The sequence below is a fragment of the Engraulis encrasicolus genome, chromosome 11, assembly GCF_034702125.1.
Source record: "Engraulis encrasicolus isolate BLACKSEA-1 chromosome 11, IST_EnEncr_1.0, whole genome shotgun sequence".
NCBI lineage: Eukaryota > Metazoa > Chordata > Actinopteri > Clupeiformes > Engraulidae > Engraulis > Engraulis encrasicolus.
Window position 1 is genome coordinate 45,895,435 of NC_085867.1, and position 12,190 is coordinate 45,907,624.

A 12,190-nucleotide genomic window follows, 5' to 3' on the forward strand; every position below is an offset into this window, starting at 1 on the left:
CAAACACATGGACACATGCGTCAACGAGTCAGAAACCCAGCAGCATCACACACACAATGGATAGGACAGAGAGCAACAATTTCCAGAGAAAGCAGAAGTAGCCAAGTAGCCCAGCTTATCAAGTGACACATCATGTGTCTTATAGAAACACAATTAGCCAATAGCCAGAGAGCGCAATACATAGAACAGAACACGCTCCAACACAAACAGGCAGCTGTGAAGACGCACTGTGTGTGTGTGTGTGTGTGTGTGTGTGTGTGTGTGTGTGTGTGTGTGTGTGTGTGTGTGTGTGTGTGTGTGGACACGTGTGTGTGTGTGTGTGTGGACACGTATGTGTGTGTGTGTGTGGACACGTATGTGTGTGTGTGTGTGTGTGTGTGTGTGTGTGTGTGTGTGTGTGTGTGTGTGTGTGTGTGTGTGTGTGTGTGTGTGTGTGTGTGTGTGTGTGTGTGTGTGTGGACATGCTGTGCTGTGTGTGTGTGTGTGTGTGTGTGTGTGTGTGTGTGTGTGTGTGTGTGTGTGTGTGGACATGCTGTGCTGTGGATGTGTGTCCGTGGCAAGAGAGAAGCCAGTCCCACTGCCCTTGATATTTGGACAGCGGGCTTCTATAGAACTCTGTTCAACAGTTTTGCAGCATCTATTATTGATCACCGAGAATACTTCTGCCCCGAATTTCCGGAAGCATACTTTGGCAACGCTGAGAACAAGCTCTGATGGGCCGATTACCACCTACCTGCTCATTGCATTTGACTGTTAATCAAAATAATTCTAAAACAATTAAATACTGACCCAACTAACAATGCTCATTGGTCATTGGCCAAAAATGTAATAGCTCTCTAAAATAAAGGGTCAGCCTGAAAAATAAAATATTTGGATTGTTTGAAACAGACGGGAAAACAGAGAGAAACAGTACAAGAATTGGCAAGGAGACGCATTGTTTCAAGTCTCCCATAGAGATGAATGGGAAATGGTGCTCTACTTCCTTGTTCCGCCCAAAAATTGTCTCATGTCCCGCCCCTGGCCGTTGCTTCAGTTATGAATTGAACGTCCATTGCCCATAACTATGTCAGTGGGCGGCCATGCTGGGTCTGCACTAGAGGATGACATTTTTCAGGAATTCCCGTGGGTATCCCATTTATCTTTAAAATTTTGACTCCCATCCCGCGGGAATCCCGAAGGACCGCGGGATGGGAGTCAACATTTTAAAGATAAACGGGAGCGGTCAGGAGCGGGAATAAAGATGAATGGGAGCGGCCAGGAGCAGGAATAAAAACGAACGTGAGTGGGAATGGCGTTATTTTTTCTTTTGAAAACAAACAAAAAAAGGCTCGTTTTTTTGACGAAACGGGATTGGGGTTGATTTTGAGTGGGAGTGGGCAGGATTGGGAGACATTCTTTTCAGGAGTGGACGGGATGGGATTTGTTTCTTTTACTCCAGTCCGGGATGGGACGGGATGGGATTTTTTTTCTGGGTACGGGATGGGACGGGAGTGAAAATCCACTCCCGTGTCATGCTCTAGTCTGCACTCACAAGGTTCTACTGTATGTGTTCTAGACTTATAGAGCAGGATGTTCTACTGTCTGTGTTCTAGACTTATAGGGCAGGATCATTGAGAGTTCGTTCTATGGGCAGGATGTTCTGCTGTCTACTATATTCTAGACAAGTGTTTCTCAAACTTTTTCAGACCGAGGACCACTTTGTTTGTTCGCCCAAAAATGATCAGGGACCACCTGTCAACTGAATTGATAGTTGACGGGTGCTAACTAATTTGACACTGCTAATTTCAATGCAGATCACTTACTTCTTATTCACATTGCAAACCTGTCTTATTGTGGTGAAAATGTAATTTTAGCTTTTTTAAGCTTTGTAATAATGTTGAAAATATAGCCTACGGCTAGCTTGTCTTGGAAAAATAGAAATCCCCTCACTGGAATTTTTGAGAATCACTGTTCTAGACACATGGCAGGATGTTCAACTGTAAACTGTATATGTTCTAGACTCAGAGGGGAGGCGGTCCTATATGTTCTAGTCTTACAGGGTAGGATGTTCCATGTTAGACTCACAGGGCAGGATGGTCTACTGTATATGTTCTAGACTCAGAGGGGAGGCGGTCCTACATGTTCTAGATTTTCACGGCAGGATATTCTACTGTATGTGTTCTGTACTTACAGGGCAGGAGGTTCTACTGTATGTGTTCTGTACTTACAGGGCAGGATGTTCTATATGTTCTGTACTTACAGGGCAGGATGTTCTATATGTTCTGTACTTACAGGGCAGGATGTTCTATGTGTTCTGTACTTACAGGGCAGGATGTTCTACATGTTCTGTACTTACAGGGCAGGATGTTCTATGTGTTCTGTACTTACAGGGCAGGATGTTCTATGTGTTCTGTACTTACAGGGCAGGATGTTCTATGTGTTCTGTACTTACAGGGCAGGATGTTCTATGTGTTCTGTACTTACAGGGCAGGATGTTCTATGTGTTCTGTACTTACAGGGCAGGATGTTCTATGTGTTCTGTACTTACAGGGCAGGATGTTCTATGTGTTCTGTACTTACAGGGCAGGATGTTCTACATGTTCTGTACTTACAGGGCAGGATGTTCTATGTGTTCTGTACTTACAGGGCAGGATGTTCTATGTGTTCTGTACTTACAGGGCAGGATGTTCTATGTGTTCTGTACTTACAGGGCAGGATGTTCTATGTGTTCTGTACTTACAGGGCAGGATGTTCTACATGTTCTGTACTTACAGGGCAGGATGTTCTATGTGTTCTGTACTTACAGGGCAGGATGTTCTATATGTTCTGTACTTACAGGGCAGGATGTTCTTGTAGCGGTTCTTGTTCTTGTTCTCTGGCCTCTGTCCTTCTTTCCGGCTGTACAGCAACTTGCACTCCTGCTGCTGAAGGGTCTAAATATGTACAGAGGGAGCATTTATGAACCCCTTATATTGAACACATACTCAGGAAGCATCTACTAACCCGTTATACTAATACATACACAAGAAGCATTTATTAACATGTTATACTGAACACATACACAAGAAGTATTTATTAACATGTTAAACTAATACATACAGCACAGAGGGAGCATGTATTAACACATTATTAGTCTGGTTTAGGTGCATGCATATTTGTGAGTGTGTGTGTGTGTGTGTGTGTGTGTGTGTGTGTGTGTGTGTGTGTGTGTGTACACGCGTGTCAGAGGGTGCATGTTCAACTCTTGAGCTACAATTCAGCATTACCGGGAATGTGCATGCCTGTCGGTATGTGTAAAACGTGCATGCATATGTGTGTGTGTGTGTGTGTGTGTGTGTGTGTGTGTGTGTGTGTGTGTGTGTGTGTGTGTGTGTGTGTGTGTATGTTACCTCAAACTCCTCCCAGAAGCCCTGCTTGACCTTGTCTGTGGTCTCCGCCAGTTTGCTGAGCTCTCGGACTCGGCTCTCGATCTCCGCAGCGTTGATACGAGTCGTGTTCAGGGGCTGGAAAAGGACAACACAACATGACAGAGGAATTCAACTATTACTTCTACCAATTTGTACTGGGTGGTCGCACATTTCTACCAATGACCATTGAGGGTTTTAAACCAGATGGCAACTAAGGCCTTCGTCCTCCAAATCCGACCCCACCTGTCAAACATCTCCCCTGTCTGATCTCAATAAAGGCACAAAAGCCCATAAAACGTAAATATACATATACAAAAAATGATCCTGCATCCGTTACTCGTTTCCCGTATTCCGTCTGTTCATCATTTCTTTCTACCAATGACCACTGAGAGTTTTAAACCAGATGGCAACTAAGGCCTTGGTCCTCCATGGCCTTCCCCCTGGACACATCACATCACTTCACATCACTACATCATAATGACCCAGAGCAACACTCCCCTAATGTAGTGACCCAGCTGTGTCTCAGCTGCGCTTGAAATCATGTTATTCTCTCTGTCTCGCTCTCTCGCTGTCTCTCTCTCTTTCTCTCTCTCTTTCTCTCTCTCTCTCTCTCTCTCTCTCTCTCTCTGTCTCTCTCTCTCTCTCTGTCTCTCTCTCTCTCTCTCTCTCTCTCTCTCTCTCTCTCTCTCTCTCTCTCTCTGCTTGCGTAACCTTGGCTCAGCATGTGGTGTGTAGCCGCGGGGAGCCATGCTGTGTGTGTTCACATGACGTTCTCCCGTCTGCTGACGACAGAGTGTGTCTCCCCACCCCCTTCCCTACACTGCTGCCATGAACTTGTGTCTGTGTCTGTCCTTCCCTATGCAGCTGCCATGATGTGTGTGTGTGTGTGTGTGTGTGTGTGTGTGTGTGTGTGTGTGTGTGTGTGTGTGTGTGTGTGTGTGTGTGTGTGTGTGTGTGTGTGTACCTGTTTGAGCTGCAGTACTGTTCCCAGTGTTTCCAACATGGTGTGTGTGTGTGTGTGTGTGTGTGTGTGTGTGTGTGTGTGTGTGTGTGTGTGTGTGTGTGTGTGTGTGTGTGTGTGTGTGTGTGTGTGTGTACCTGTTTGAGCTGCAGTAGTGTTCCCAGTGTCTCCACCATGGGAATATGTCAGGTGTGTGTGTGTGTGTGTGTGTGTGTGTGTGTGTGTGTGTGTGTGTGTGTGTGTGTGTGTGTGTGTGTGTGTGTGTGTGTACCTGTTTGAGCTGCAGTACTGTTCCCAGTGTCTCCACCATGGGAATATGTCAGGTGTGTGTGTGTGTGTGTACGTACCTGTTTGAGCTGCAGTACTGTGTGTGTGTGTCCACCATGTGTGTGTGTGTGTGTGTGTGTGTGTGTGTGTGTGTACCTGTTTGAGCTGCAGTACTGTTCCCAGTGTCTCCACCATGGGGTTCTTCTTGTAGTGCTCCACCAGGTCTGTCAACGTGTCGAACTTCTCGCCTCCACCCACGTCATATTTCAGGTCATGCTGCAATTTCACACACAAGTTTTGTCAGAGGACGCGCTCAACATCTTGGAAAAAATGAATGTATTTGGGTGCGCGATAAAAGGTAGCAACTGAAAGAAGAAAAATCCGCACTCACAAACTAAGTCTCATTATTTATTTATAGATTACCACCATGTCCAAAAGCAAACGCGTTTCGGCTATCAAGTACCACGCACTGATGAAGGCTTGATAGCCGAAACGCGTTTGCTTTTGGACATGGTGGTAATCTATAAATAAATAATGAGACTTTGAGTGTGTGTGTGTAATTGCAAGAAAAATCCGCTCTCACAAACTCACACCATACAAATCATGATGCAATACACAGGGACATGGCATGGTAGCAACACTGAATCACGGCACTCCACAGCACACAATGAAACTGCCTTTATGCCTCACCCGTGCAAGTGGGCAGCCCCAAACGCTGCTCTAAAGGAGTCGTTACTACCAGCTGAGCTGTACACTCTACAGCCAATACTGGGGTGCATTTCTCAAAAGCATAGTTGTTAGCCAGTTAGCAACTTGCATAGTTGTCAATGGGAAATTGCATTGGAAACAACAAAGTGGCTAGCGTAGTTAGCAAGTATGGTTTCGAGAAACGCACCCCTGAACTGATCAACTCATAACACATGACTACTAAGATTAAGGTCATATCATAGATTTCAGCTTGCAGGCAGACAGACAGACAGACAGACAGACAGACAAAAAACACACACAAAAAGACACACAGACAGAGCTCATGTGAGAAAGTATTTCGCATGTTCTTCCACGCGGTCTACTCCCTCAATGCCATCGTCGCTGTCACCAAGGTCCCCTATTATAACACAACAATCCCCGACACACACACAGACGCGCAGCATGGACACCCCCCCCCACCACCACCACCTTGAATGGCTCTGGGGAGTGGGGACAGTAGACGCAGACACACACACACACACACACAGCTACAAGCGGCTGAGTGTCAGCAGCTCTGACACACTTCTCTATCAGCAGTGATGCCGTATGAAGGCCCTGTAGCCATGGAAACGGAGCAGTGTGAAGGCTTTTTTGTTTCCTTTTTAAAAGAAGTGTAAAGAAGAGGGTAAAGGGTCCCACGCTTACAGTCAAGAGCTGCTCCGACTGCTACAGAAAAATACTACTTTACAAGGGGACACACATACACACACACACACACACACACTAACAAGCTTTCACAAACATATACACATGCTCACACATGCTCACACGCACACACACACACACACACACACACACACACACACACACACACACACACACACACACAAGCTTTCACAAACATATACACAGGCTCACACACACACACACACACACACACACACACACACACACACACACACACACACACACACACACACAAGCTTACACAAACACACAAGCTCACACACACACACACACACACACAAGCTCACACACACAAACACACACACCCTCTCCCCCATGTAGAACTCACAGTTTCACAGCGTGTGCCTGTCAGCACTTACTGCCATGGCACTCCATATGTGTCAGTTTTATTAAAGTTGTCATGACACCCCATATGTGTCAGTTTTATTAAAGTTGCCATGACACCCCATATGTGTCAGTTTTATTAAAGTTGCCATGACACCCCATATGTGTCAGTTTTATTAAAGTTGCCATGACACCCCATATGTGTCAGTTTTATTAAAGTTGTCATGACACCCCATATGTGTCAGTTTTATTAAAGTTGTCATGACACCCCATATGTGTCAGTTTTATTAAAGTTGTCATGACACCCCATATGTGTCAGTTTTATTAAAGTTGTCATGACACCCCATATGTGTCAGTTTTATTAAAGTTGTCATGACACCCCATATGTGTCAGTTTTATTAAAGTTGTCATGACACCCCATATGTGTCAGTTTTATTAAAGTTGTCATGACACCCCATATGTGTCAGTTTTATTAAAGTTGTCATGACACCCCATATGTGTCAGTTTTATTAAGTTGCTGTGGTCACATCTGCAGTGCAGCGCTCATATGTACCCAGTACAGAGTCAGACACTTACCCAACCCAGTACTTAAGATATTCAGTCATTCATGTGCATCCATATCTAGCTGTTGATTAGGACTTGTCCATGCAGACACACAGACACACACTCCCTTACCTGGCATCGTATCATGACGTGTGTGTGTGTGTGTGTGTGTTAGTTACCTGGCATCGTATCATGACGTGTGTGACCTTGGGTTTGGAGTCGCTGGTGTGTGTGTGTGTGTGTGTGTGTGTGTGTGTGTGTGTGTGTGTGTTAGTTACCTGGCATCGTATCATGACGTGTGTGACCTTGGGTTTGGAGTCGCTGGTGTCGGTCTTGTCGTCTCCGGTGCGTACAGAGAGCACAAAGTCTCCCGGGTGACTCTGGCTCTCCCGAACCAGGAAGCTCCCATTCTTACCCTTCTCCGTCAGGAGCTTCTCCGCCTCGCGACCCGACAGGTGACCGTGGAACCACCTGGGGGGTCAAAGGTCAAAGGTCAAGGGTCAAGAGGTCAGTGACGGCCATGAGAGGTCACTGCATCATTATTACATTAGTTCTACATTACATTACACTTAACTGACGCTTTTAGGATATTAGAAACAACTCCTTAAGTCGCGATCCGACAGGTGACCGTGGAACCACTTGGGGGAGTTCAAAAGGTCAAGGGGTCAGCAGGTCAAGAGGTCAAAGAAAAATGGAACACTGACATTGGCTGTGTCTCAAATCACGCACTTGTGCACTTCGGGCACTGTTTTTCAGTGCTTAGGGTGCTCATGCTGAAAATTTCAGTTGAGCCAGTGCACTGAAAGTGCCAGGATGATCCCCTAACAATGGCGGAAAAATGCAGTGCTTGAATGATGGACACTGCACGCACTAAACGGCGGCCATGTTGACAATGACACAGAGGAAATGTGGCATTCAGTTCAGTAGAAGAGTTTGGACAACAGTCTCCTAATTCTGTAAGTAATGTTGATGGGACACCAACCTTTTCATGCCAGCCAAAGTATTGTATGTGTGATTGTTGTCCTTTGGTGTGAAGGAAATGGAAATACAAGCACCAGATGCTGTGCATTGTAAACAGTAGCCAACTCATATTTTGGTGAGCTAATGCCATGCTCAGCCATCACTTCCAGCGAGGGCACAGTGCATAGTGCTCAAATTTTTCCACGACACTATGCACTAAAGACCTCAGTGCACTGTGTGCACTGTGCACTGACTGTCAGTGCACTGACACAAGTGCGTGATTTGAGACATAGCCATTGTGTCTGATGAAGGGCATGCTGCCCGAAATGTCACCACATTCAATTTAGATAAACGGGAGCTTGGTGTGCGGAGTTCATCCAAAGCGACTTAGAGAGTAGTACAGGGTATTGGTTACAGTCCCTAGAGCAAGGTGGGGATAGGTGCTATACAGGGTATTGGTTACAGTCCCAAGAGCAGTGTGGGGATAGGTGCCTTGCTCAAGGGGGGCATGGAGGGAGTAAAGGAGAGGTAAAGGTGGGGATTGAACCTTGTGATCTACAGTCCAACTCCCTAACGATGACGGGGGTACTTGAGGGGGTTGAGGGGGTACTTGCATTTCTGTTCTGGGGTCTACACAGTTGAGGGGGGTACTTGAGTAGGTTAAGGGGGTACTTGTCTTTCAGATGTGGAGTCTACGCAGTTGAGGGGGGTACTTGAGGGGGTACTTGCCTTTCGGAGGTGGGGTCTGCGCAGTTGAGGGGGTATTTGAGGGGGTACTTGCCTTTCGGAGGTGGGGTCTGCGCAGTTGAGGGGGTACTTGCCTTTCGGAGGTGGGGTCTGCGCAGTTGAGGGGGTATTTGAGTAGGTTGAGGGGGTACTTGCCTTTCGGAGGTGGGGTCTGCGCAGTTGAGGGGGTACTTGAGCTCGATGACGTCTCCGTTCTTCTCCTTGAGCTGGCCGTGGTGTTCCATATAATACTGCACCAGCTCCGCCAGCGTGGCGAACTTCTCTCCCCCGTACAGGTCATAGTAGTCACCTGTATTCTGGATCTTTATGTGAGTCACCGCACCATTCCGCCTAACGACACACACACACACACACACACAGGATGGGGAAAAAAACAAAAAAAAATTGTTGTTGGATATTGGGGGTATACACATGAAATGTAATGACCTAATAATCATGGTGAAGTTAACAAACTGCATGATGAAACCTCATGTCTGGTCTTTGTCAGGTGTAGGTGTAGAATAACTGGGAGCAGCCTGGAGGCTCTTCTATTAGATGATTTACCTCCTGAATAGGGCTGCACGATATTAGAAAAATATGCGATACACGGTAACATGACTGTATACTGCGATATCGATATTACTCGCGATATTTAATATACATATATTTTCCCCTCTCTACTTGCCATTCTACACTTTATCATGTATAAAACAACTGAGCACAATGTTTTATTGCCAACATTATTTTTTATTAGGGAAAAGCATGGCTAATATACAGCATCAACTTAAAATGTCAACATTTTTAATGCATTTTTTTAACCTTCTCACCGAATTTCCTGTTATTAAAAATTAAAAACTGTTTGCAATACGTGCACAACTTTTGCGATACGTGTATCGCAAGCCGTGATATCGCGATATCGATACATATTCGATATATCGTGCAGCCCTACTCCTGAACCAGCTTAGTAGTATAGGCCCCTGCTGGACAGGTAAGGTCTACCTGTATAGTGCTCACCTGACGGACAGTTTTAAGTTCCCCGGGTTGCTCTTGCTGGACAGGTAACCCCACACATACATATATACACACACACACACACACACACACACACACACACACACACACACACACACACACAGCTCACCTGACGGAGAGTGTGAAGTCCCCCGGGTTACTCTTGCTGGGTCTGGCTAGGAAGCTGCCGTCTACCCCCCTGGTCAACAGCAGGTTCTCAGCCTCAACACCAGTGATGTTGGGGTGGAACCACCTGCACGCCAAACAGGAGAGAGCGCACGCGCACGCGCGCACACACACACACACACACACACACACACACACACACACACACACGTCATGAGGAGCCAACAGACAGACAGGCATGAAGAGCAAGCACACAAACACACACGTCACACACACACACACACACACAGGTCATGAGGAGCAGACAGACAGAGGCATGACGAGTCGTGTGCGCACGCACGCACGCACACAGAGGTCATGAGGAGCAAGTCAACACAAACACACACACACACCCTTGTATCACACTAAGCGGCACCAACTGGTAAACAGAGGTGTAGGAGCCCTATTACAGATATTTGACATCTGGACATGTAATACTCAAAACAAAGTCGTCGTCGTCGTCCCCAACCAACACACACACCTCACTGTGCAGTGTGCACTGTGCAGTGTGAGTTACCAGGCTCACACTGACACTCTACCACAAAGCAAGTCAACTTCTAATGGAAACTACTGGCTTTTTCATATCATTGACAAATATTCCAACGCATCAAGCCATACCAATGACTAGAAAAATACTGCTAAGAGTACGGGAAGATGACTTCATGGATTTGACATGTCCCAAGTCAAGAAGTAGGGAAAAAAAGGAAAATCATTTTCCGGTTGCATTGCAATTTTCCTATGATCAAAGAGCCCAAATAACTGATCAGGAGCGGTGCTGTATGTTATTACAGTAATAGGTAAGTAATAAATAAGATGCGTAACTTACTTGCTTCTCTGAATAATTATTTTTTTTTCTAAATATGAATATAGCCCTCAGTAATACGCTGGTAATTATAAGAGCCCTGTAGGACGGGTTGAAGTTAGATACTTTCTCTTGACATTGCGCAAAAGAGCCGTTAGCATGACATGTCTGATTGTGTGCATGTCAAATTCACTGTCAGGAGTGACACCTCCCAGCGCGAGGCATTTCCTCTGGAACTCTAGAGAACGGCCCTCTCCTCTCTGCCCCCCACAAAAATGCAACTATGTAACGGCACGGGACATTGTAACCACACGCCTAGTAGCACCCTACTGGAACATTGTAACTACAAACCACATTTCGCATACAAAATGCAGGATAATAGTTACTTTATTGTTCTTGTCTTTTTTCAGGACTACAGCCAATTTCAGAGTGTCCGTTATGTAGAATGTATCCCTCCAAATTAGCTCAGCAAGATCAGCTGCTGGGTTCGGGTTGGGGTGTGAATGGTGTTCAGCATACGTTACCTTGCACACAAAACTACCGTAACTAGCCAAGTTACAACTTCTGAATAGCGGTAATAACCATGCGAGCCGTGATACAGTGGAAAATAGGATGCAAATCGCCCTGTCAACAGTCAAAGAGTGTATGGAACCTTGAGATTCTATTTACTCTCAATGTATGGAACACATTCGGTATAATCACGGCTAGTGTTAGCTCAATATTGTCCAGATAAAAAGCCAACCAGTAGCATTGGAACCACAGACCTAGATCCCTATAAACACAGTGCAACTCTGAGTTAGCTAGAAGGCTAATTTTGTACGAGATGCCTTCCCCAACACTAGTTAGCTGACAAGCTATAACGGCTAACTAACATTAGCCCCAATCCGCTAGCTAACATGTTCGCTATCCAGATATTTTTTTAAAGAAAACAGAAAACAGAGGAACACAGGGCCTCTAAAGAAAACGACATTCCCTCATAAACCAATAAAAACAAAAGTAACACTCAATGCTGACACAATTAAGACAAAGCTGAAGGGACAAAGAGTGCATCTACTGCACCGTTTATGAGTCTTTTTCGTTTTCTAAAATCTTACCTACGAGATGTCATCTTTTTTCTCGCCTCGTATAGGACTTGGAGAGTTGCCTCAACGTCGTTAACTGTTGACAACTTTCTTTTAGTACCGCCGTCTATGTCCAGAAAAAATGCCACATAAGGCAGAGTCCCCGCTCAGAACGGGTTGTGGTAGAGTGACATTTGTTGAAATAATAAAGAAACAAAAACGCTAGGCCTCTGGCTCCGAGACCACAGCCAGTCGATTTTAAAACGTCACCAAATATGCGACAGTTCCGAAGTTTGACCTGCGCAGTAGAATCCAGTACCAACAACCAGAATCGGCAAAACAATAAAAAGATTTGCGCGAAAGTAGAATAACTAATGAGACGATGGATTAGATTACTGTTAGAAGTTGTTGTCTGTTATGAGCCATACAGTTTGAAGTGGTTCTGAAATTGCACAACACCAAGTAGGCTAGAGGCAACTTCATGATTATTCAGATGTGAACTGATGCATTTTCCCACAACATCTATTCTAGAAGAGACAGTGTTTAGGAA

At 45.5% G+C, this 12,190-nt stretch overlaps 1 protein-coding gene across 1 annotated transcript in view; it reads right to left on the reverse strand.

The window, feature by feature from the left end:
- ptpn11a (protein tyrosine phosphatase non-receptor type 11a) overlaps positions 1-11,904 on the reverse strand; it is a 24,144-nt gene extending 12,240 nt beyond the window's left edge. The window contains exons 1-7 of the mRNA XM_063210753.1: positions 11,674-11,904; positions 9,743-9,865; positions 8,758-8,952; positions 7,194-7,386; positions 4,771-4,890; positions 3,369-3,482; positions 2,816-2,912 (exon numbers count right to left, since the gene is read on the reverse strand). Of these exons, the coding sequence (XP_063066823.1) occupies positions 2,816-2,912; positions 3,369-3,482; positions 4,771-4,890; positions 7,194-7,386; positions 8,758-8,952; positions 9,743-9,865; positions 11,674-11,687 (856 nt within the window). The 5' untranslated portion in view covers positions 11,688-11,904. The remainder of the gene's footprint in view (positions 1-2,815; positions 2,913-3,368; positions 3,483-4,770; positions 4,891-7,193; positions 7,387-8,757; positions 8,953-9,742; positions 9,866-11,673) is intronic.
- Positions 11,905-12,190: the final 286 nt, after the last annotated feature.